General features: G+C 39.6%; 1 protein-coding gene across 1 annotated transcript; it reads right to left on the bottom strand.

Annotated features, from left to right (window-relative positions):
• Window positions 1-1550: 1550 nt before the first annotated feature.
• Window positions 1551-18339, bottom strand: LOC139711768 (TGF-beta receptor type-2-like). Its single transcript, XM_071623621.1, has 6 exons — window positions 18298-18339; window positions 17700-17877; window positions 16098-16933; window positions 7561-7702; window positions 3756-3886; window positions 1551-2505 (listed from the first exon to the last, which is right to left on the bottom strand). The coding sequence occupies exons 1-6, from the start codon at window positions 18337-18339 to the stop codon at window positions 2326-2328; spliced, it is 1509 nt and encodes a 502-aa protein (XP_071479722.1). The 3' UTR covers window positions 1551-2325.
• Between the last annotated feature and the right edge of the window lie 9481 nt (window positions 18340-27820).

Below are 27820 nucleotides of genomic sequence, written 5' to 3'. Positions count from 1 at the left end.
AAATAGACACAACTGAAGCCATATATCATTTGCCCACAATTATGGGTATAATCGCTGCATACTCTTTGGCCAAAATCACAGAGACGACATCATCCTGAAACAGGCAACACGTGGTTTGACGGGCATAAACAAAATATTTATAATCATGATCGACTTTTGTAATTCATAAAACGAAATCACAGCTGCAAAAAACAACAAAAATAGCAACAAAATATTTATAATCATGGAATGTGTAACAAAATAATAAATCATTTCTTGACAAAATTTGAATAATAAAACATATAATTCAATAAATTTCAGATGCAAACAGAATAACAAATTCTCGTTTTCAAAGTTCTTTCGCCGTCAATCTTTAACGAATTACAACATCTGCGCACCTGCAGACATCATTCTTCTGGGGCATGTATCATAAAGAAGTTTGCAATAATTTCAGGTTGCAACAAATGTAGTTACCATGACAGCAACTCTGATAAACGAAGATGATTGGTTACTAACCCAGCTGTCAACTTGGAAACCGCAATCGTCGAAAACTGCAAGTTTTACAACTTCATGAAGCGAGGCCATGTTGATCTCTGGTACTAGTATTGGATGTTGCCCACATGCATGTTACATTGGGATATATAGGTGTGACGTTTTGTGGCCTACATCTCTACAGGTGTTAGGTTTGAAGAACCAGTTGCTGCTGCTGCTGCTGCTGCTGCTGCTGTTGTTGTTGTTGTTGTTGTTGTTGTTGTTGTTGTTGTTGTTGTTGTTGTTGTTGTTGTTGTTGTTGTTATGTTATATCTGATGTGGCTAGTTATCGGTAATGAATGGATGACAATAGCAATGTCTATCACTTATAGAGATATGAATGTGCGTTGTCATGGTAACTTTTGGTACATTATAGTCATAGCATCGCTTACACTGTAACAAAATCAGGATATCATTTAAATTCTTACGCGAATAAAAGACCAAGAATCTCATGATACCGATGACGTGTTGATAGCAAAGTGCTCGTCAAGTTGATTTCATCTTCCTCAGTAATTGCTTTATCATCAATAGTTTCTCTTTCAAATCAGCTCCATCAGATAATCCACTGCTTTAGCACCATTTCACGATAATCAGAGCCTTTCCACACAAAAAATAATAATATAACGATATTTTCATCTATATTACACACTGATGAGACATTGCATGCAACATGATCGTGATAATATAAAATATTCTAAAAAAGAATAAGCTTCTCGGATACTCTCAAGAAGACATATTATTTATGAACAGAAGTGAATAATTATGTACATCTCGAATCTCTATACATACTTGCTGATATGAATCAATCTGCCATATACTGCCGCTTGGTTTGTCGACTATATACACTCAAGACCATCGGGCAACATAAGAATTTGATCCACATCATCTCACAGTTTCGCGAAATTACTTAACCCTTCGTATGCTGTGGGTGCCGGTTGGCAAAGGAAACCCCATAGCATTGTACACACTGTCCAAAGTCCCTGGCATAGAAGGAGTTAGCAACCATTCATTTTCTCATGGGGCATGGTGACTGACCCAATATTACCCACGATCAGGAAGAAAAACTTTGTTAATGATTTTATGATGACTCATAACGTGGATTCATGATCTCAATGTAGATTATCGCTATATACGTGGGTTGCGTGATGCGATTGGACAAAGCTTATCCCTTTACCTGGAAGTAAGTGTTGCATTCCGCACAAAGTCTACACGGTGATTTTACACTTTCGCAGGAAAGGGGTTAACACCGCGATGACCATTTTAACGATTTGTTGAAGTAATTCGAGCAACTTTGTTTGCATGATTCATTGGAGTAGACGATGCATGCCAATTGAATGTGAAGTCATTTAACAAGATAAATCAGTTCTGCAATCTAATTGTACTGCTTTCAGTTGAAATCTTCGGTCATGGATGACGTAGCAAGAATTTTTTTAGCTAGTCAGTTCAAGTCTGAGCTATTTCCGGCGGGACAATATCACGCGTTTCTAGTTGATCACTTGTCAGCGACATACGGATGTTAAGATCGCTTAAGATGTCGAAACATTAGTGCGTCGATGTCGATTTCCATTAAAGGGCGACACGATTTTACCTCTGCTGTCCTGCTTGTCCAGTGGCAAACACTATGATCTCCACAAGAATATTTGGCGAATGTCATAAATATTCTGTGGACATGTCAGAGCGAACGCGTGATGCATGACGGGAAGGAGCGTTCGGGTGTTAGACGGCAATCCTTGAATTTGTCAGTGACGTCACGGGCATCCAAATAGACGTGTGCGAGAGAGAGTAAAAAGTCTTTCTTTAGGCCAGTTCTGTGTGCTAGACCAACGTGGTCCTGCCTCTCTGGCCCTTGCTGGTGTAGAAGGACTGGGCGTGTGGCTCTCCTTCGTGCCAGAGAATTAGTTCCTGGAACCGGGCCTCCACGCAAGACGCTGTCAGCCTTGCCTCTGGATCCTCGTCCCAACAATCCACGATGGTGTTCTTTACGATGGTCATACCCTACGTGAAAAAAAAAAGACAGAGAATGGACATTGTTTACTCTCTGACTTGGATAAGACTTAGAAAGTTATTTTTATAAAGATCCAAGAAGGGGAAAACCATGCAGATTGGTTCACGCCTTGCAAGTATTTCGTTAATGATGCAATGCCGGCAGCAGAATTAGTGGATATGAATTTCATGATACCCAGAGACCATTGGGATCATAATTAGTGGTCATACCGCTATGAACTGTCGTTCAGCTGAGCCATCCACATCCACAAATAGGTAATTATCAGCTTACTCGGTAGAGGGCACCATTTCCATCACGGAATAGCAGACCCGTGGTGTTCTGCGCCTCATACTTTACGTAATGCACCCCTGGCGGGTGAACTTATTGTGTAAAATCCAAATTCATCACGCCAAAAAGCAAGTTATCCCTGGATCTACCCTTCGTCCATTACCAATAGGAGTATGAAGTATATATAATGTGTCGTGTTGGAGGTGGAATGAGAAAGAATCAAATATCAAAACATTCTCTCCAGCTGAAACCTATGAGACAAACTTCAGATGACGCAGTTGAGTTTCAAACTCCTAAAGTGCCCTGCTACGTCATATTCAAATTGGTTTTGGTAAAAATGATTCATAAAATAAACAGAATGACCAAATTTTCACTACAATACAATGGAACACCCTCCCCACCCCCAAAAAGGAGGAAAACTAAAGTTTAATTAGTGTGTTTACGGAGAAGTGATATTGGTCGCAACTGTCGTAGCAGCGTATACAAATGGGATAAGATGATGACGTCATAACTTTGCACACTAAAATCATACAAATTATGAAAATCATGTATTTGGTCTATAATGAAACGGCAACTGGAGCCCTATCCTGCTCCATTAAATATATTATAACTTTTTACAACAGGATGATTGGATGCATACGACACAAATGTTTCTTTTTGATATCATGTCAACAAATTTAGGAAATTCAGTGAAGATTTTGTGTGACGGTCGATGGAAGGCTTGTTTAGGTGATGACGTCATCAACTCATCTCATCTTCGTGTTTATGTATGTGGTAGCAACTGATTATCACTTTAAACTTTCGTGAAATCATTCTCACGTGAAACTTTCCATACTTTCTTATCTCAAGCACGATCAATTTTCATTGACTACCTATGTCTTTTTGTTTGTTAGATTTCATTTTATTCATTGAGGCCAAATCGAACATGGGGCGGGGTGCATTTGAAGGATAAAGGTCCACTTCCACATCTTACCGGGTTCTTCAGCCATTCGCTGGTAATGGGCGGCCGCTCCCTCCGCTGTACCACCAACACCTTCATGCATTCGAGACTCGCCCGTCTCTCCCCGAGGCTTCTGTTGAACGGTAGCTCGTAGTCGCTGCAATCTGAATAGAGAACACAGAGAAATTTGATTAGGACAGTCATAGTGCCTATAATATACCCAAATCAAAAGGGCCTATACTATATAAACGCACATGCATATATATTCTTACATACATAATTGGAATGTTAGAACATAAATGTTATCAAAAATTGCGAAGTAGACATAATTATCACTGACGTAAAGTTGTTCAACGACCTGTATTGTTTCTGACGGCATTTGGGCAGATCGTGCCAGATTTTGGGAGGAAAAAAAGAAATTGAACGACCGTAATAGCTGACTGGAATTTGCTTAATTGAGGAGGTTGTGATTGGGACTGCATACTGCACGAACCGCATCCGAACCATCCATGCAAGGACAGGCCATCATGCCATCCACATACATGGGGGTCTTAGTTAGCCCCTCGTGTGACTGCGGTCATCCCGACCAAACCCTGCGTCACATCGTGGACGTGGAGGACTGCCACCTCCAGGAGGGCTTACTTGTCAAACCAAGTGATGCTGTGCTGGACTGCGTTAGAAACTCGGACCTTAAGCTACGAGGTTGTGACCTCCCCTTTGTATGTATACGACAGAAGAAAAAGGAGAAGACTGCACGATTATGGAAGTAAAGTTCAAAAAGAAGATGTACAACTTGGTGCTGACGGAAACCATCCGTGCCTTTCTAATACCTTTTTTTTCTTTCTCAACTTCCCTCATCCCCCACCCTTAAGAAAAAAAAAATGGAAATTGCAAAATTCCTAGGTCATCGACCAGCTATACAACTATTTCCATGTTCTTTCAGTAATTTGTAGTGTAGTTAGCAACTCTTTGCATTCGCAGACATTTGGCTTTATGCGGCGTAAATACGAAGCGACGGGTTTTTGGCGTCAGAAAGATGATGACTCCGTTGCTAAGCGACCCTGGCTCATCTCAGACCAATCCATAGTATACTATGCACTGCACGCTGGGGGGGGGGGGGTTCAGAGAAAGTTGCGAACTGATATCGTCTACACAGGAAGTAGCAAGAAGCGGGTGTAATGATAAGATCAAAAAGTCATAACACGGTTCACAGTCAGACGCAATGATACATGATTATAAATGTGTTAACTCCATCTGTATATAGTTCGACGGTACGGAGAGAATGTTTTCCAGGCTGATATCTTTTTTTTTCTTCAAAACTGTGGCCAAGCAAAAGTGACGGAGCTACATTCTATTTTGATTTAGAAGCGTGATGGACGAAACATCTTGTTCTTGCAATCATATAGCTGTTAATGGGGAACAGTTTACTTTTCCTGGTAACGTTAACAATTATTCTTGTTGAAGGATCTAAAGCTGATTTGAGAACATCCATATTCAACAAGTATGTTTTCAGAACATTCAGTATAACCGTAGGCCTACTAACTCACTTGTATTCCTATTTAGTGCCTTCCATTTTTCTTTTCTCATACTTCAAGAGCAAAATGTATGATGCGCTATATAAGTACGAACAGCTATAGGCCTGTATACCATGGAATTTCTCCTATCTTATCAATGTAAATTAACTCCTTTTCCGACTTTTATTCTCAGGAAACGTTTTGTCAAAAGACAAAACTTATTACTATAGATCTTTCTTTCTTTCTGACAATGTTCTGTGATTTTAGGTGCTGGAATCAAGGATTTAAGACATGCTGCATGCCTCGAGCGACTAGTTGTTTCAGGCATCAAGCCTTGTGGGTGACGCATTTAGCTATTGGTTCTGATAGAGGGCAGTACACATGTTGCGCTTATCACATCTTTGGCGGGACTTTGCTATCCCCCTACCCCACCCCTCCCCTTTCCTGATTGGGATTGGAAATGTGTGCCAGGCACAGTTTTATATAGGCGATCCCCCTCCTTCCCCCCCCCCCCCACCAATAAATAAATAAATAAATAAATAAATAAAATAATAATAATAATAATGATAAAATAAGAAATGAAAAATAAAAGTCCCTTAGCAGATTTTTAACTGTTAAAATATAAAAAGAATAAATAGAAAATAGGGTCACTACCCCGGGAAATCTTGATATTTTCTTCAATCAATACCAGCTGATCGATTGATATCAAATGCCATTCCAGGTTATTAAATTTCAGAAAACTTCATGGTCTTTTATGAATCACGCACGGGAAAAGAATCGTTTCGTTTCCAGGGTGATCTGCGATGACGAGAGTGATAAGCAAATAGTGAACTTTCGAATTTTATTTTCTCCACATCTCCTAGAAACCAGAAAAAGCTGTAATTAATCAAGAAAGTTGAAGTGAGTCACTCCAAAGAAATTAACACCCGTTCCAGGGATTTCCCCCTTCGTTGCTCTTCTGCGCATAAGCATGCCCTGAAATATTGTTTTCATCAAAATCTCGCACTGCTAGAAATCATGACATTCGTCAGCCACAGACATAATTGGGTGTGTATGGAGATGATGGAAATATGGCGGGGAGTCCAAAATAAAAACCCTTCTATCCCTCCACCTGCTCGACATCGTGTGGAGAGAATGCATGCGTGTGGAGTGATGGGGGGGGGGGGGGGAGGAGGACATGATCCTTGAATCGTTTCTGTGCCATAAAATGTTACAATATATCTTATTTGCATTATAAAACAAATATTTTTGATCGTATGCTTGTATTAAATCCGCATCATATATCAATGCTTAAATGCCTGAATATGGTACATAGATGAATTGAATATAAATACATTTCATTGGTAAATTGGTGTTGTTGTTGTTTTCATTCCAGTGTTCAATATCCTATAAGCTTGGCTTTTTAGTGGAACACTCTTTTCCATCATTATGATTACCTCTTCTTCTTCTTCTTCTTCTTCTTCTTCTTCTTCTTCTTCTTCTTCTTCTTCTTCTACTTCTTCTTCTTCTTCTTCTTCCTCTTCTTCTTCTTCTTCTTCTTCTTTTTTTGTTACCGTGACAAAGTGTGCATCGTTCCTTTTTTTTGTCATAATACCATTCGGCATGTATTTTATATTGTGTTCAATGAACTGTCCTTCCCGTTCGGATGAAAGTCAAATTGACACATGTACCGCTTTGAATCATGTATTTTTTAATGGCAATAAATAAACTATTGAAACTATGAAATATATCGAAAGTGGAGATTTCAGCCATGCATTGTAAATGGTACGACGGGGATACAGAGCAACACTATACACTCCGTTGCTTCAAGGGAACTGGGAAAAAAAAAGTTATCAAAGACAAGAAATAGATATTTTCATTCATTCATTTATTTACTTATTTTTCCCATTTCCAACAGAAACATATAAACATTTACAAAAATTGAATACATAAATTTCATCATAATACAAAATAAAGGATAAAAAAGCAGTGCTTGTAGGGCGCATTCCTCCCACCACGTAATACAACAAATCATATGAGTGATTGACTGATATACATAAAAAGTAGAAAAACAAAAGAAACTAAGACATGGAGACCTATAACTAACCTATCTTACCCGAAACAAACACCCTGAAAAAAAAGTCACTACATCATGGAACGTCAGTAGAGAAGGAACGCAGAAATGGAACGTAGAGAAAGAGGGGGTAAGAAGAAATCATAGACCAACAAATTACTGGTAGATGAGGGGAGATTAAAAAAAAAAGAAGAAGAAGATGGTGTATCAAAGACATTGAGAGGAGACAGAGGAGGGAGACAAAATGAAAAGGGAGAAGGTGCACACAAACCTGCCAGGACGGTGCATCTGGATGCGATCTCCCAGAGGATGAGCGCCAGGGCGTACTGGTCCATCTGTTTGAACGACTCGATGTCCTGCAAGTTGACCTTACACTCCAAGGCTTCGGGGGACATGTAGCGAGGCGTGCCAACCTGGAGGTTTGCAGGGAACAAGGGAAAAAAAGACAAACGAACAAAGTTAATGGCAAAATACTAGCATTATATTATGTAATGACGATGCAGGTTGATAGGATTAACACCACTTCCACTAATGATCATTAAATAATATGATGACGGTATTATCTGTTATTATTGTCAGTATTAAACGAGCTAACGGACCCTGCTCTGTTGGAAAGCATACATGAGAAAGACATCAATCAAAAGTATGTGTGTATTCATAGAAAGATGAGGACAAGTTCGACCCATACTGATATCTATATCGGTAGCGCGTCTGCTTCACGATCCAAAGGACCCCGGTTCGATTCCTGAGTCCCGCTGAGCAATGTTGTGTGTAAACATACCGTCCCCTCTAGTAAGAGGCAAAACACTCTGTCCCTCGGATAGGACATAAAATGGAGGTCCCATGTGTGAGAGTTACAACTCATGCACATAAAAGATTCCGCTTCATTTATTCATAGCAAAGAGCGGGGTGTTTAACCCGGTGAAGTGGTCCCACCTGATATCCAACTGGACCCCATGGAAGACCAGTTATTGCAGCTGAATACTGTATGTGCTATCCAGCCATCTTCTCAGACGGAAACGAAACGAAACAAACAAACAAACAAACAAAACCATTAAAAAGGGGAATATGGGCATCTGGCCACTGGTGGCGTCCTTGACATAAATCTCCTCTTAAGGATTCAAGATGAAAATACAGATTACACAATAAGTCATGGCTACCTCTCAGTGCTGACAAGAGGAGCTATGAACCCAAAACCACCACCACAACTACTACCACATACCACCACCCACCACCAAGAAGAAGAAGCAGGTTAGCTCAAGGGTTATCCCGACGGGTGCTGTTCGTTATTCCGAAGGTTCGTTAATCCGAAACACACAAATTCCCTATACCTAGAGGTTCGTTAATCCGAAAATGAAAAAGGGTTCGTTAATCCGAACATTTGTGGCGTTATTCGAAGGTTCGTTATTCCGAAGGTTCGTTTATCCGAAAATGAAATAGGGTTCGCTATTCCGAAGGCTCGTTTATCCGAAAATGAAATATTATAGGGTTCGTTATTCCGAAGGTTCGTTAATCCGAAAATGAAATAGGGTTCGTTATTCCGAAGGTTCCTTGATCCGACAATGAAATAGGGTCCGTAACGAACCTTCGGAATAACGAGCTTTGTTTCATTTTCGGATTAACGAACCTTCGGAATAACGAAGCTTATTTCATTTTCGGATTAATGAACCTTCGGAATAACAAGCCTTATCACATTTTCGGATTAACGAACCTTCGGAATAACTGATCTTCGGAATAACGAACCTTTGGAATAACGAACCTTCGGACTAAAGAACCTTCGGAATAACTAACCTTCGGAATAACGAACTGTAAATTATCACGACTTTAGGAGTGCGGTATACGTTGAATCTTATAAAAAAAAGAAACAAAACTATACATGGGTGAATCCTAAAGAACAATGGTGTTTTGCGAGTCTTCCGCACCTTGATCAAGAGGAATTAGGGGAAGATTAGGCACGTTTCCTTTCTTTAGTACCTTTGGCTTTCGCTTATCATTTTATTTCGGGGTGAGTGCAAGGGCAACTTCCGTTTCCCTCTGCTTGAACACCATTCCAGTAGCACAGGTGTTCTCGTGGCGTGTCACGGGTTGATAATGATAACAGTGTACTCGCTTTTAACAATAGGGAGCAATCTGAACTCCGGGGTGGTAGACACTTGAGAGTTTTCTAAATATTATCGTCCAAATGCGTATCACGATCCTAAGGAAAGAGCTCACAAAACACAACATGAAAACGAAGATGTAAACTTGTTTGCGATTACGGGATGCTCTCGCAAGTTCAGTGCTCCCTTGCCGGTGCTACCGGCCTCAGATAATGTCATTATTGGCTTGTAAGATGGATGATTGCAGTGTTTGTGAATTACGAATGCGTAGAACTACTTGCCACGGCAACGTCCGTGTCATTAATGGCGAAAGCAAGTCAAAAGTTGTAACTCGTACTCAACTCACGTTTGCCGGGCAGTTAGTTTAACGAAATGCCAACATCTTCTTAGCATTGCGTATCGGTTAAATACGTTATCATCCAAGAAATTTTCTAATGCTTGCCGAAGTTTTCTGCGATAACTGAGCTGTACACAATCTATGTAAAAACGCTTAAGACATTATGGACAAGCTGCAACTTATGTACGTAATCATACAATGGTGTAGCTGGGCCATGAATTCACCTCAAGAAATTCCAGAAATTTAAACCAAGTCAAGTATTTTGTTACATTGTATGACCTTGATTATATTTGATGTGTTATCCTAAATTTTGTTGATGGACTGGAAAAGTAGTGCAGTAGTTCACAATATACCCATGTAGCAACCAAACACATCAGTGTTATCGGAATGACATACATACAATAAAGTTTCTTTTTCTTTTAGTAAGAGCAGTGTTTTAACAAAACACAGCAGCTCGGCGAAAAACACCCAACAAAATAAGAAAGGCGAACCTCCACCAGGAACAGTCAGCTGTCACAATATTTAGTTTTCGCATTCACGTGGATATGCTTCAGGAAAACCAACCCACAGTTCAGTAGGACCAAGTTTTTCTTCTAGGGGCAAAAAGGACACCTCTATTGTTTTGCTCTGTTTTTCTCATGCAGATGGCGACCAATTAAATGTAATCCACCCAAAAATATTATGTCAAAAACAAATCCAGAGAGAGATCCGTATCTATTACCGAACAGAAATATTTTCCATGACTTGTTCATGTCATAACAGTAAATTGCCAACGTACACTGTTCGAGCTCATAGCAATTCCGCCAAAGGGTCCTTCTTTTTTTTTTTTCAACCGAAATGATATCAGGTTGGAATGTTTGCTACGCTGTCATAACAATGACTTATTCATGTCATTTTCCTCGCTGATAAATCATTGACTCATCACGCCGTGTTTGAATGACAGTGTAAAGATCCTATACACACGCTGAGTTTCGCCGGATCAGTTCTCTTGGACTCACGGAGGTGTTTGATAAACATCTTCTCTTTTAACTTAAGATTTAAATCTTGATTCTGATGTGAATGCCTTTTCCAAATGCTTTTTCATGATCCTGATAGTTCCCTCTTTCCGAACCAAACATTTTTCCTCAGATAAGTGAGGAGAAAGATTCGGCATTCTGTACATGCTCTATTCGATGAAGTATAGATCTCAGTGATGCTACTGTTTTACAATCATAGTGAAATTGTTATTTTCTTTTTTTCTAAGCAATTTTAGTGAATCATGATGACCACACCATGACTAGCATATCAGGTAAAATCTCGTCATGTCGTTATATATCGTTAGGGATTTCAAGAAAAACGTTAGAAGCATCAGATTTTATTATAGTTCTTCAGAGTGCTACACTATGCACAGATTAGTATCTTCAATTTGATGGGGAAGTTTTTGTACACCAGCGACCTTGCAAGGGTGGGTACAAAGTACTGTAACCTGTCATTTTCCTAAACTTCCTTTTTTCTGTTTTCGCTAGGTCACACGCGAATGCATATGTATTTCCGTTATTCGGATTCCGTTTATTTCGAGAAAGCGTTTTTATAGTGTCGAATCAGTCAGTGCAAGTGAACCATCAAAACGAGGGACAACTTCTGCCAAATATCAAATAGCTCCTTTCCTTTATGGCCTAATTGCTGAAATGAAAACGAGCAGGTCTCGAAAATTGTTCCTGTCCTTCTTACAAATATCCGCTTCCGGCAAAGTTTTCCTGGCTGAAGTTAAGTCAGCCGCTTAACTCTCTCAAAATTCACTTTCTCGCTGTTTGTCTTTCTCTGAGCTGAATGTCCGTTTAGATCAATAAAATCCTGATGTATCCACAAAAACTGAGGAAACCGATTAGTCAAGGGTGATAAAGCGGCGAGTCAAAAGGTCACAATTGCATAAACACACTCGTCACACTTATCAACCTGTTAACGAGGATATTACGTGCTGAAGTGAATGGCGCGACTTCCTGCAATTTTCAATTCAAAAAGAGAGAAGAAAAAAATCTCAGATTGTCATACATTTGGGAGTGATGAGATGTCTAATTCCTTTTATGAAAGGCTAACCTGCAAGCCTATAGTTGTGTTGTTCATGTCAACAGACTTTCATCAAATTAACTTTTAAAGGCATTGTGCGATGATGTATCCATGCTTTGGTCCATATCACTACAAGTGATGGTTGAATGTATTTTACTTCTTTTTTTTTACTTGAGGGCTCCAGCTATCCTAAGCACTTTCGTCTTAGGAGCCCTGGCATTTAATGTTTGTTTCTTTGTAATGACTTAAATATTGTTTTATATTTTGCCAAATAAATTAAATGAAATGAAAAAAAATGTGTCCAGTTTGAAAAAAATATGGGCTGCTTTCTCGTCTATACCACCAGTTCCCTTAGGGGTCATCCCACGAGACCGACACCCACGAGTCATACAGCCCACGAGTCATAAAGCCCATGAGTTCGACACTAAAGGCCCATGAGTTCGACACTAGGTAAAAACAGCCCACGAGTTCGACACTACATAGGTCTCGTGGACCTTGTTTGCTTTAAATAGTGTCGAAACCATGGGCTATATGACTCGTGGGCTGTATAACTCGTGGGCCGTATGATTCGTGGGTGTCGGTCTCGTTAAGTGCACCCCTCTATTACATTGCGTGAAGGCAAAATTTGAAATGAGCATTAACTCACACTTCAAATAAGTAGCTAAAAAATGATGACAGAATTTCCAACAGACAGTAATGTTAGGACAAAGAACTTAACACTTGCTTAAGCCGTTGTCAAACATGAATCATGTCATTCGTTGTTAGTTTTCTCTGTCTTTGATAGCGTCTTATCAGCGCGCCATCATGTTCCGGAGATGATTTCATATCGTTGTCATGGATACAAACAATTGACAGTGTCATTTTCCTTTTTTTAATTCTCCTCATGGTGCCGCATGGGAGACTGACATAATAAACAGAACATAGAGATGATAAAACAAGAATCCAGAGACTCTTCAAAGATTAAAAGGTCTTACGTCTACCCTTTCGTTAGTCACACTCTCATCCCATCTGACTTTCGTCATGCAGGAAAACTGTGAGCGAATCCCGAGACCTGATCGGGAGCGCGCCCGTTCGAAATAAACATTCTTTGATGATTGACGGCGTAGGGGTCAAACGTCAGTCCACACATGAAAGTCTGCAAAAATTCTGTGCTCATGCTCATCTGCGAAAGTCGATCCAAGGAGGTACTAGCCTCATACACGATTTTATCTTCAGGTTTCCATGGAAATATGAGTAATATCATCTCACGGAAAAGAAAAAATAAACAGCATCAACTCCGTGTTCAAATTGACTTTGATAAAAATAAACTGAACTAAATAGAACAATGATAGGTTTATTATAAGAATATGAAAAACGAAGATGTTGAAGATTAACATGCATATGTAAAACAGTGATATGAGTTAAAGAATGACATTATACAAAACGATGACGTCATCGCCCTGCGATATCCCCAATAATATCACTCTCTTCTTATACTATAAAACAATCAAAACCCTTTTCATTGCTTTTCCTTTTAAGAAAGCATCATCCTATTAAAGTCGTTACAACTCTGGTAGATCACGGTACGTCGGTGTATAGTGTAGAAGACTTCATTTTTTTTTTGTCTTCTTGAAATTGTGTCAAAACAGGAAATTCAATGCAGATTATTTTGTGAGCAAGCGAATGGGAGACTTGTACAAACATCACGTCATAATCACTTCATCTGTGATAATGTAAGTGACCGTCATTACCATTCTTCGAGAGCCTGTGAAAGTACTTACTAGAATTCCAATTTTTATTTTTCATTTCTAGCAAAGTTGTATGACGGCTTTTGCAAAATTATTCCTAAGCTAACGAAACAGCACGCGCCTTGACTTTGGCAATAATGTCCCGATAAATATTCGCGTGAAAACCGCGCCCCAAGTTTTCAAAATTACAGCCGCGCTTGTTCGGTTTTTCGGTTAAAAATGCAAATACAGTTAAGAATGGAAATAAAAATATGAGGATCTTGATTTCCTCCTGTGATGGGGAAAATGAATCACTATCACTGTCAAACTTATGGCAGTATCTCAATTACGATGATTTTTTTTTTTAAAGTCCAGTGTGTGTATACACCCTTGGACACAATTGGCCCGTAAAATTAAGGTGGTTTAATTCAAAACCATGGTCTGGATTTAAACCACCATAGCAAATACGGGCAATCTTTTTCTTTTCTTTTTTTATTCTTGTGTTTCTCTTAAGGATTAAAGATTTTTTTCACAGTCAAATGTATACCTAAGATTATTCACAATACTTGATATTATGTTTTATAGATATGAGTTCACCCTGAATAATATCTGGCTTTCATATAATGTTTTGTTGGAAAAAAAAAGAATGAGCATAAAATGAATTGAATTGAAAAGTGAATTGTGCAAAAGGTATAGCTGTCAGAAAAAACAGATCCGATATTAAGAATAAATCAAGTTAATTCGTATCCATCGACGATGTCATCTTTATTGTTTTCTTTGTCTTCTTCTTCTTCTCATGAAAATCGTTGTTATTACCATTACCATGTTACCATTCTAAAATGAATACAAATAGAAAGTACCACGTATATAGAAACCCAACCGTGCACCGACTGCATGAAAATCGCAATTTTGAGGAACTCGAGAATTTGTAATAGATAACATCACGCAGAACGCAAAGAAGATATGTTTTTGCATAGTCACAAAGTTTCATGACTTCTTCTCCATAAGTCAGGCACTTCCGTGTCTCTCACGCAAAACAAAACAAAACAAAAGACATTCTGTCTTTCTTTCGCCCGAGCAGTAGCAATTCAAACCCTGCCCACGCATGTGACTACATTATATGCAGAAGATGTAGGGTGTTTTTACAGCATGATCTATGACCTAAATGTTCGCGTGGAATCCGAGAAATCGGCGGTTTCTCCTTTCATAGCTTTCGGGTGAAGTTTCAGAGTGAATGATATGGCATTTATAATGTACGTTTCCATGGCAAACCATCTAATTGTCAGGATTGTGGATGTTGTTTACCTCATGGAGCTCAAAATGTGGAATTTGGGGAAACGAACAGTGTGATGCGGTATTCAGTAAATCGGAAAAGAGAAAAACCCAAGTTCATGTTTCAGCTACAGCATCATGTGAGTATCAATAAAAACTCTGATATCAATTTCTTTCCTTTGCTGTGTTCTTTTTTCGGGGGGGGGGGGGGGGTGGCAGGGTGTTTTCTGGGTTTTATGTTGGTATTCTTTTATACTTTGGGGAGAGTTTCTTGTTTTCGTTACTTAGTTTTGCGCTGCTAGACTGCCGATAATATATGTTATCTTGTTTGAGGCCCGTCATTGTACTGTAGTTGTTCGTGATTCATAAAATTATTGAAGTAACTTCTAATCTAATGAACCAAAATAAATTAACCTGTAATCCCTTATAAGTTTCTTGACATTAACAAGCCAGCTAGTCATCAGATCAAACTACTTCTGTTTTCTTTTTCCTTCTACAACGGTATTTACTATGATCAAACTTGATGTGTCATCTTGGGCAAAACGTGGAGCAGACGTGTCGCAACCTACACACGAACAAATCGCAGGATTATCATGATAATTCAAGAGCATTATTTCTCAACCCCCACCTTCACCCCTCCCCTCCAGGGATGGCAGGCAGCCAATTCCGAGATGACGCAGCATTGTGCTAGTGAAGAGGCGGAAAACCAAATACCCCTATGAACAAACTTTGACGGATTAATGTGCATGGGGACGACCTGCTTTGGGGAATATGATTGCAATGAGCTTGTCCAGTCTGTATATCTTTTTTTAAATGAAAGATAACACAATAGTGATTAAAAGTATTGAGTTCCGTTGTGCTTGCCGTTAAGAATAGGAGCCGATCTACTTCAATACCTCTTTAAATCCATTAAGTAATTCAAACATTAACTTCTCCCGACAATTCACAAATCCGAACTTTGATGAAGATACGTTTACAGAATTTTCAGTCTTGAAGCATTTCGTCGATAAAAGTGTGCGTGTGTGTATGTATGTGTGTGTTTGTGTGTTTAATCTCCATGTGCTATTCTAGTAATATTGCATAAACGTGTAACCTCTGAGTGAGAGAAAAAAAAAGAAAAACGTTTTGTGGGTGAGAGAATTTTCATTTAATATCTTTTATCTAAAACTTGTGGTGGATGTAGCGTAACAAACAAAGCACTGAGATTTCTACAAAAACGAAGAGATGCTAATGGTCAATATTGAACGCAAGTCGAAGATCTTTACAAAAGATTCCTGTAATTGCACTAAGCAGACAGAATGTAAATATTAATGAATATACAGGTTGAATATTGCACAGAAACATTTACCTGTCCACTGTTGGCCAGCTGGTCCGTGGAGGACTGGGGATCGAGTCGAATAGCGAGCCCGAAGTCAGCAATAGCACACGTTCCGTCATCCTTCACCAACACGTTGCTGCTCTTGAGGTCTCGATGGGCCACTGGCACCTTGTGCAGGCCCTGGGACCCATAGGTCTCGGCGTGAAGGTGGGCCAGCCCTCGGGCCGCAGAGCCCGCAAGCTTACACAGGTCGATCCAGTTGACTTTGCGCTGCCGAAGGTACTCCTGTAGTGACCCGTTCTTGTAATACTTGGTGATCAGCCAGTACTGGCGCTGTGCGCTGATAGGGTTCACCAGTCGCACTTCGGCCGAGATGAACTGGACGATGTTCTCGTGTCGCATCATGACAGAGTGGTCGGTGAACAGCTCCTTCTCGACGCTCCACGACGCCGAGTCGTACTCGGAGAAGACCTTGACGGCCACGACGCGCTCCTTGGTGCCGTTGTTGATCTTCCAGTCGGCCCGCCAGACGGCACCGAATCGACCCTTGCCGATGAGGCTGTCCAGATTGATAGGTAGGTAGTTCCCGTTGAGGTGGAGGGGGCTGTCTGGCGGTGTGTTCTCGCCCAGATGCTTGGTCTCACTCTCGTCCGTGGTCATATCGATGCTCGTGCTCTCCGTGTTGCTCGTCTGCGTCTGCGTGTTGTTGTCCATCAGCGGCTGTCGGTATCGCGTGAAGTGGATGTAGCCGGCCACGGCGATGACCACGCTGAGCAGGACGGCGGGGACGACGGAGCAGACGACGATGATGAGAATCTCTCGGTCGATCAGGGGACCCTTCTCGACGCCCGTCACGCCATCTGGGTCTGTGAACGATGTTTCAAACCCTTTAAAATGAATAACTAGCTCGATATTCTCTTCAGTCGTTCTGAAAACTATGACTATGCTTACGTATAATTATGCTTTACCGTACACTAGTTTTGAGTGCGCAAACTGTACAATAGTTTGGAATAAAACACCCGGATTTATATCAAGCCTAGGTCACGATAATACTTTGTGCTCTGGGATGTCTATCAATACACTACAAAAGTGCGGAGCATGCTGAATTATTATTGCAACAGGTCCTTTCATCGTGCGGGTTGGGAGGGTTAGTGACTTCTTTTATCATTCCGGTCTGCTATAACTGTCTGCACATGGAGATGCATTGGTGGTCTCTGAGTACGAAACATAATCTAGGATGTGAGTGCGGATATGTAGGCAGGTGGATGTGATAGGAGAAGTGATGATTGGACATGGCAGGTGGTTTGGCCGAGGTGAGGTGAGCATGAAATAGTGTGTGTTATAGGTGGAATGATGAAGTGGGCATGAAACAGTAGGTAAATAGGTGAACACAACAGTCCAACACTTCAAGAATGAAAACAGTCCAAGCATTCTCCTTTGGATCACCCAAATACATAGGGCCTACATACATACACACACACACACACACACACACAGAGCGAAGAACCAAAACACAACTGATTAAAAAAACAAACGAACATCAACAAATGAACAATGGAATTTTCAGGAAGAGAAAAGTTTCAAAATCTCTAAGGTATTTTAAACCGCCAAGACGGAAGTTGGCAACGCTACCTGTTTTGGTATGCGGGATCGGCTTGGTGATCTTCGGTGGATGTGGAGTGGTGGCTGTATCACTGGGTATAGGTGGTAGGGTAGCGTCCGGGGTGTAGAGAATGGCATTGCAGCGATCGCTGACACAGGTACACGAGTATGTCCACTCGGATATAGAGCTAGCGTCCTCAGCAACAGCCTGGAGAAGAGAAGGGTTGAAAGAAAGGAGGAGGATGAAGAAAAAGAAGAGGGAAATAGAGTTACGGGGGAGGGAATAGAGTTACGGGGGATTCGAAAGGGACAGACAAAATAAAATAAGCATAATACAGCAGATGTAATGTAAGCCTTAGTAGTGATTAGAAGTCGTAACATTATAGGACTTTGAGGGATAATATTCACTTGAACTACAATGAATAAAATAGATTACAAGGACTAATTTGATTCAGTGTAGTGAAGTGAATATTCCCAGGAGATGTTTGATTTCTGTTGATCATGCGATTTTCAAACTTTCTCAACTTCATCAAATTTTCGCTCAAATTTCTGCTGATCTGGAGGTTCTGTTCTACTGCTTTACCTTAAGATCTACTTCCTAAATATGAAAAAAAAAATCTCACTTTACAGAGATCTGGACTATTCTTGAAAAATTTCTTGCCAACAACATTTCGTAAATATTACTTAAATGTCGTAGTTAATCCAAACTGAATGGGAACAACCCCCTCCCCACCCCCACCCCCCAAAAAAAATATCGTAGATGACTTGGCTACATAAAGATTTTTTTTCACATAATGTATAAATATGTTTGCATAAGTTATGCCTCATCTTGTAACGACTACAGACATGAACATGTTATTCTTGCTACCTTTGTATCATTACATAGAATGCATGTCAAATTTACGTATTCTTTATATGCTGTTGAAAAAAAAAGCGAAAATAAAGTTTGAATTGAATAGAATTGAATTGAATTGAATTGAATTGAATTGAATTGAATTGAATTGAACTGAACTGAACTGAATTGAAATGAATTGAATGGAATTGAATTGAATGGAATGGAATTTAATTGAACTGAATTGAATTGCATGGAATGGAAATGAATTGAATTGAATTGAATTGAATAATTGACCCAGAAGTCAGAAACTCCCACCTGGCAATAATGCCCCTTCACATCCAACGTGTCCGTGTCATTCACACACACGTGCATGCCTTGAATGTTGCCATCCATGTAGGAAAAGGTGATTGTCATACAGTAGCCCAGGCAGTGGACTTCGGTGGTGCAGTTCGTCGCCACGCACGTGTCCCCTTCACACTCCACGGCGCGGGCTTCCGCGCAGCTTAGGCACTGAACTCCGGCGGCGGCCACGTCCACCAGGGTCGCCGTCACGAGGAGCAGCGCTGCTGTGGGTTTGATTAAAAATAATTTTAGATTAAACGAAATCAATGGATATAGAAAGATAGAGAGAGAGAGGGAAGGGACAGAGAGAGAATGATACAGAGGCAGATGACGAGGAGAAAAAGAGAGGAACAGAAGATGATGAGACGCGACAGTATCCTAGCAATGGAAATTGAAAATCCATTTTCTACACCCATGCCAACGAAAATATTGTATTATGTTGAAAACAAAAAATCTTACGTCCATATGATGTACAAGCACGTATTTCACGTACATCTGATTTCTATTGAAAGATTATGGAAAAATCACTCTTTGAGGAGAATTGATCCTAACTACAAATTATATAGAAGTAGAACCGCAGAAGATTAAAAAAAAATGATTGGTGTATGAAATTCGTGATCTGTGGGCGAATTCGGAGAAACCAGAAAGTCAGTATTGGATACAACCATCTTGAATTGCAACTGATTGACAAATTGCCCTACATCGACGTAAATAGTACGCCCGAGTACGCCCGAGTATGTACGCCCATGATTTTTTATCATGGCTACTACTAAAACACTGATCAATTCAGTGCTTATCTACGTCGATGTAGGGCAATTTGTCAATCAGTTGCAATGAAAACATCTCGACGGAAGAATTTCATGAGTTTGAATAACCATCTTGAATGTTGTCTTCTATCAGAACACCACCATTGTGCCAGATCTGGCAAGCATCTCTGATCCCACAGAAGACTTTCAGAAAAAAATAACCATTATTTTCTTCAAGTCCTGAAAACAGAACACAAAGGCCTCCTTACCTATTGATATACATGTAACTTACTGTTGTCGCCATCATGGTTCATTTCAGACTTGCCACAATTTTTCCCGAAAGCTTAGATTATTGATAAGAATATGGATATAAGAATTGGATAAGAATACAATTATGTATTTCATATGCAGTCAAACATACCATAGCGGCCACCTGCCGTATACGGCCACTAAAAACAATACCCGGCCTCGAAAGAAAAGCCATGTTAAAGACCCAGTCAATCCAGCAGCCACCTAGCTATAACGCCCACTTTTTTCGTCTCCCCTGGATGGCCGCCATAGATAGGTTTTGACTGTACTACGCAGGATCATGGCAAATTTTTGTGCTTTCGGAAAACAGATAAATTAGTAATAATCATCTGTTAGGAACAAAACGATTTAAAGGTGGAACCGGTGAAGCAAAATTATGTCGGCAAGTTAGTATAAAGTCTGACTGGAAGTATTATCGGCTTTCCCTGGCATTACTTAAGGAAATTACGCGCGAAATCATCAGACAACCGGATATTAACCTAGAAATGTAACCTCGAGAGAGCTTGGGAAAAGACAGCGCGCACGCTACTGGCGAAAGACGATCATGAGGGCGAAACCCGACCTATTTTGATAAGCTTTTCAGAAGATTCCGAAGTTAGCAGTCCAATGGAAATTGTTGATCGCTGGCACGAGCGCCAATGTAATTTCAAATCCCGAAGTCACACAATAGCTTGGCATTAATCGTGCAGTTTGACGATGGAAAAAGGAAATTTCAGGACAAATTTACCACGGGTGAACGCTCCTCATGTAACTGATTTTCACTAGTGATTGAGACACGCCTCTGTGAAAGTCAAAATTTCACCTCGGTAAAGATTAGAGATGATCACGACACAACGTGATTCGCATAATCAGTGATGGATTAGAATAAAAGGAAATGTATATAAAGTTCAAAGATGCCTGCATGTGTAATTAATAACCACATCGATGATAACAGAACGGCGCCCAACACTGCGTCCCAGTAGAGTCACAACCACCAACAGAAAGTATATATAACGGAATGTCGTGGTCATTGTGCGCACTGCGCGATTTCATCACATCAGAGATAAAATGCCGACTTGATAATGTAGTTCGATCATTCAAACTTATGATATTCCCCTTGGATCAAAGTACGGCTTCTCACCTCCCCTAATCTTTCTAAATACGATTTGGAAAGACTTTTTTTGACTGTGACATCATCAACTGCCATGTCTTTTCGGAGAATGTTGAATAAAAACAACGCTTAGCTTATCAAGTGTAAAGCTGTGTCAAGTGTAAGACTGTGAGAACAAAAAAGCAGATTGAAGAGACCGTCTGAATTGCACAATGCCGTCTCCTATCATAAACAAGCCAATCTGATTTTCACTAAAGTTGTTTTAGTAGCGGAAACAGATAATGTCGATAGACTTATCGATCAGTCTGATGCGGAAATACACACACGTAAATACGGACGTATCAATGTAATCAACAAACAAGGTCAGCCGTCTGACTCTTACGCCCCCACACCCTCACCAAGTCAAGTTGCCCGATCGATCCTCTCTCAGCCCCCGCCGGTCAGACCGATAGTTTCCGATAGTGACCAACCACTTTGCGCTCAACACCACCCAAACAACTTGGTCTGTTCAAGACCGTCTATAGTCTGTTGTGACGCGACATAAAGACAACTTCACATCACCTGGACAATTTCAAAGGTTACTTCCGAAGCACATTAACCACGTCAAGAGACAGAAACAAAACAAATGCATCATGACTGACAAAAATTCCAGACCAGGTAAAAGTTATTTTGATTTTGAAAAGAAAGAGTAAAATTGTACAAGCACAGTAGTGAAAATGTGATCAAAATCGGATGAAAATTAAGGAAGTTATGAAATTCGGAAGTTTCGGTAATTTTTGCGAAACAGTATTATTTAGCAGTTGATAATGAATATTCATATGGGTGAATTAGAAATATTATTCCCACAAGTTTTCCATTGATCACGTGAAAAAGAAAATCTGCTGTAAAAGTGGAAAGCACTTTAATTGTCACTCCTGGCTGAAACCTCTGCTTTATTGGGGGAATCTCTCGGCTCTTCATAGTCTTCTGCCCTCACCCGTCAGGGACGAATAACTCACAAGAGGTTATTTCAGGTGTTACTATACACTGATCTTTGTCGTGAAGTATCTTTACTTTGAAGTATCGTGTATTTCCTACAGAGTTCAGTGGGAGTTACGCGTTACTTGTATACTGTCATCGTTGAATCTCTGTCTTTATCCATGAAGCTACATTGTAGCTCAATGTTCTATCTATCTACCTAACCCCCTAACCTCTCACTTCAATAAGCTTGTTTGAAAAGCGACTCTTTCCAGCTCTTAAAGAGATGGTATAGTATTGGTTGAGGTGAGGACTCAGCCTTTAACATTGTGCAAGATACTTAGAAACGACTTTATGAAATGTTAAAGAGCATGCAATTCTCAGAGGAAGTTAACATTTATTTGATAAAAATCGGTTTTGAAATGGCCGAGATATCCAAAACCAAAGTAAAACAATGCGATCCTAATGAAAGGTGGGTTTTTATTAGAATTGCTTTGTTTTGGATATCTCAGCCATTTCAAAACCAATTTTCATCAAATAAACTTTAGGATCCTCTTAGAATTCTATGCTTTTTCATATTTCATAAGAGGTTTCTCATTATCTCAAAAAAAAATCATCAAAAACAACAACAAACAAACAAACAAACACAAGTTGGAATCCTTTAGTCTCATCACAACCGAAACTGTATCATCCCTTTAACACTCGCTCTCCTTTCCTTTCAGCGGCATATGAATCACCCCTTCTCTCAACATCGGTGAGGGTTGAGTTACAGTTTGCTCGATGCGATTACTCACAGTGACTGTAAAAGGTGAAATATCGTTTGATTTAGGATTTGTTTGGAAGGAAAATCATCAAGAGCTATACACTCTCCCTGAATGAATAGCACTGGCAACTATTTAAAGAGAATAATAAAAGTAATGTTTCGCCCTTGCCTCAACAAATGAAATGCTACAGCCGATTGGTGCTTTCCCTAAGAACAATGAATTAACAATAACTACCTGTGAGAGTTAATGGATTTTTACATTATCTATTATTGATTTTCAAGATTCATAGCATAATATAGCATAACATATTGGCATAACGATAAAAAAAATCACAAAACAGATAGAGTTAATATAATCAGAGTCTTACAAACTCAGCGTTCTTTGTCGAAGAATCGTGGAATATGGACGATTAATGATGCAAAATAATGATAATAATAATGAAAATAAGATGGGCGCTATCATCTGACAACTGTAAATCTATAGGTAAACATCGCAACACGAATCGGAAATCAATCCCACATATTATACTTTCCAGCAAATTTTTAGCTCGCTTTTACGCAAAGTAGATCGTAGTTAGACTTTCTTTGACAAAAGGGAAGGATGACCGTGTAATGTTTTGTGCTTCACTTGTTATGTTGCATTTCCTTATCTTTCTTTCTTGTCTTTTTTCAGTGTTGGAAAAGGATAAGATATTGAATGCACGGACGGAAAACGGAACACGAGACACTTTCCGGTTTCTAATCTTGACTTGGCGAGGGCAGGAACACGAGCGGAGTGGGTCCAGTGGTTTCAAGTGACTCTACTTATAGGGCCTAACTCTTACACGATCATTTGCCTTATTGAAATCTGTACCCAAAGCAGCGTGCTGTTCTCAAACAACACTGTATAGTGGTGAACAGAATATCAGGCTGTAAAGTAATACATATACCATTTACAAGTTATCATAATCTATAATGGATGTCCCTTTGCCTCATGTGCTGCTTTGATGAAATTGTAATTGGCATTGTGTTATGTATACTGCAAACACACAAACACACACATATCTGCACACACGTTATGTATACCTAAGACATAATAGATAGATAGATAGATGGATGGATAGATAGATAGATAGATAGGTAGATAGATAGATAGATAGATAGATAGATAGATAGATAGATAGATAGATAGATAAATGGCGGCGAGACATTGATAGGGTTAATGTGACTACTACCGACAACATTTCCTGCAATTATACACTATTATGATTCCACCAAGTCGACTGAAGTAAATTCATTTAAGCAGGAGACAAGTGATAAAAGTGATAATGACTATATTTCCTTGCTGTCATTTCTTCTTAGCAACTGTCTGACTTTTAACGATCCCACATTTCATTCTTAAGTTTTTACATGCGCGTTCGTCATGTGAGGACAGCAAAATACTACGGTTCTTACACAGCGCATCGTTTCGTTCAGGAATATCTGAGATACGGGTAGTGTAAAAGTATGCAAAAAGACACCTGGACCTTGCTTCATAAAGCTGTTCGCAAAGTTACGCATGACTTTACGAACGACTGGAATATGAAGCGCCAATATGTGTGCCCATTTTTTCCCTTACTTTTTAACAAAGTACGACTATATTATGTCAATATTTCTTCTGTTGGAATAAAAATACAATTTCAACTAAAAAATGTAAGAATAATCATTATCATCTGCAAAGTTCAACTTTAGCCATGGAAATTAAAAATGATTAGGAAACCCACTTGGCTTACCATATTTGCGTCGTTCGTAAAGTCGTGCGTAAATTTAAGAACTGTTTTATGAAACAGGGCCCTGGATTAGTGTCATGGTGGTATAATGTTCTTTAGATCCAGTGCCGTATACGGTACTGTTCAGATCCCTTCCCCTCCCTTTATACAAGCTAACGACTCACATCTGTACTCGAGTGTATAAAATCAGAATTATTCGCCCTTGAATATCCAATGTAACAATGTCAAATGTAATGATATTTATGAATGTATTATGTGTACATTTTGGAATATGTAATTACAATAAACGAAAATATCACTTAAACAGATTTGACTCAACAGGTTGGATATCAACGAGTTTGGACCCCCACTTCAATACACGCAGCCATGTTATACAGCGCATATTATGATGCACAACGAAAAGTAACTTGCATGTGAGTAACAATATTAGTCATAATGGCGATTTTGAAACGTGAACTAAACGATGCTAATGAAAGAATTATTCATCCAGTGACTTTTCATCCTCGAACATACAGCATGATTACTCGTCAAAATATCATCAAACCATGCCTGCTATGAGACAACGAAAGCAAAGTGGTGAAAAGTAACGTTGCTATGTTTCCGGAGGAAAACAAAAGTGCTTTTAACCTTTTAAGAGGAAATGAAAACGCAGAATTCATTCTAACATCCAAACTCTGATTCAAAACAGGTATAGAACGAAGAGCTATTTCCCCTCCTAGGTTTTTCAAAGGGAATCCGCTGTACCTCCGAATTCCGGCAATGTATCCCATTATTGGCATTTCATTTGGCCTTCCTGAATGTTGTTATCCTTTGGTTTGCCCTCAGATTTTAATCGAAAGAGACCCGGCGGAATGCCTGTCAATCTGTATACCGAGATGTGTCTTCTTTGCAGCAATTCTAAAACTACAACGTCATTGGAACATTTCATGCGTTCAAAGTATTTTTTTTCTGAAAGTCCTCGTCAACAACGCTCCCAGAACACAAATGACAACAAGCAAGCAAGCAAGCAAGCAAGCAAGCAAGCAAACAAACATACATACACACAAATGAGCCCGTTTTTACGCTGGAAGTGTCTGATCTATTAAGGCATTGCGTTCGGTAATCTCGCCAAACGATGAAAGATGCTGATCTGATTGCATCGGATCGCTCCTCAGAATACGCAGACATGAGTGTGCATGATGTTATCATTCGTGTTCATCACGCACACACATACACACACACGCACACGCACGCACACACACACACACACACACACACACACACACACACACACACACAAACTATGATGGGATAATTAATGCGAAAATAGAGTATAATCAGCTTGAATTAAGATATCACGTTTCAAGAGAAAGCGAACGGGAGCTGTAGAGATGGAGGTAACGATACATCTTGAAGATTTACAATATTCATTCCTCCCCCCTCCCCCCTCTCGAAGTATACTTCGACTTGAAGTGGAGTGAACATTCCCTTTTTCTGTTGCTGTCATCTTCAAATTTAACCGAATGTGCAAACGCGGTTAGAGCAATCGAAAAACATGTTTATATACATTTAGATGAGAATCATAAATTCACATAAAAACCACTTCACAAAAGAAAGATATAATTTGTTGAAACACCGACAATTGACTTATTAAATTCAGGGAAAGAAATAGTTCTCTGCAGGTCTAGCCAAGGGATCATATTGTTTAACACTCTGCTTGCAGTCTTGCCGAGGACACGCACAACATGGGAGTTGCGATAGATTTCGGTGGTTGCGACTGACTCACTCAAAGATGTCAGCCCCTATTGTAAGCCCCTCTCTTTATCGAATCGGCGATGTAGTCACCTGTTGAGCGAGTATCTGAAACAGCAGCTGTAACCGCATGATTGCCGCTGTTCCCCGTGAACCACAAATTAATGAGGATTATAAGGCAGAAGACGCGCTGGCATTTCACAATCAATCCTTCAGAAACACCGTACCTGCAGAAATACCTCCGCGTCTCATATCCAACGACCACCCAGCAAAGAAGGAGGACTTTAAAGATTCGCCAAAAATAGCCGCGTCCACACTGACGTCACGTCTATTATCATTACTTACAAAGTAAGGACGCCGTCGTGCACTGCGCGACGGAGAGGGAAATTGAATTACTGTAACTAAGAAGACAACGAAGATGCAATTTTGGTGATTATGAATGTCCTCTCTCGGACAGGTCTTCCAACGATGACCAACTTTGATCTTGACGACCGACAACAAAGGGTATATAGGTCTACCTAAACTATAACATCCAAAATTATTCCAAACGTACTGACAGTTAAAAGGTGGCTGCCGTCAATGTTTCACAAATTCGCCCGGCTAATTCCAGACAAATTTGATTTGATGCTGACACTTTGCGGCTGGCTTAGATGTGTCAAAGTTTAGCCCAATCTATCCTTGGAATAAGTACAGTAGGCCCTATAACGAAACTAATAAGAATTTTTTTTGCCATCCCCTGAAAAGAAAATACAAGCTAATCATCGTCGAAGTTGAAAACTTCGAGTTAATCTGTACGATCAGGAACGTCGTGCGAGCCTGTTTCACTTTATATCAAGTACTGACCATAAAGTCTTTGATCGTTGTTACATACGAAGATGTCAACATGGTTAACTTAAAATGAAAACAAAAACAAAATACACAAAGCTTACTATTATCTTTGATATGAATAAAAGCTGGTCGAAAAGAAGCTGCGTTTTACTTTTTACACTATACATGGAAATGTTATTTTTGATTTTTGATCGTGAATGTAACCATAGCAAATATCACAAAGTGAAGATTGCACAACGGAAACATTACTATTAGAATTATAGTTTGTGAAAGGTGATATTATTTTGCATCGATGTGTGATTGCAGTTTGTGTAATTATGTATATTTAGATGCTCTCATGCAATTACATTTTGTTGTTGGAAATGAAATAAATGAAATGAAATGAAAAACAACAGCTTAACATTTTTTTTTTCTGACAAGAACTGGGTATATCAGGCATAACATCAATAGGACATTGAATGCCTCCGTAAAAACGGGATGATACATGCACGTATGCTGTCGAATATGGTCTCGGGAAGGAATGATGTCATATAAGATACGTATTTCGCATTACGTAGTAATCTAAAGTACATGCTTCATGAAGATTCAGCCAAAGATAGTTGTAAGCCTTTCACAAAATATACTACTCATCTTCTGACAAATGTTATTTCAAATGACATCGTCGTCATAAAATATTTATGCAGGAGAAAAATCATGATTTAAATCAAAGCCAGAGAAAGGAGGAGTACCTGTTTATCATAACTTCAAGCCTGAAGCATATTTCACAATAAATATGGTATTCGAATAGGTTTATATACTTGAA

This window comes from Diadema antillarum, unplaced genomic scaffold (genome assembly GCF_040938485.1).
Source record: "Diadema antillarum isolate AM-2024a unplaced genomic scaffold, OU_Dant_1.0 seq00001702_RagTag, whole genome shotgun sequence".
Lineage (NCBI taxonomy): Eukaryota > Metazoa > Echinodermata > Echinoidea > Diadematoida > Diadematidae > Diadema > Diadema antillarum.
This window is presented reverse-complemented; position numbering and strand designations above follow the sequence as displayed.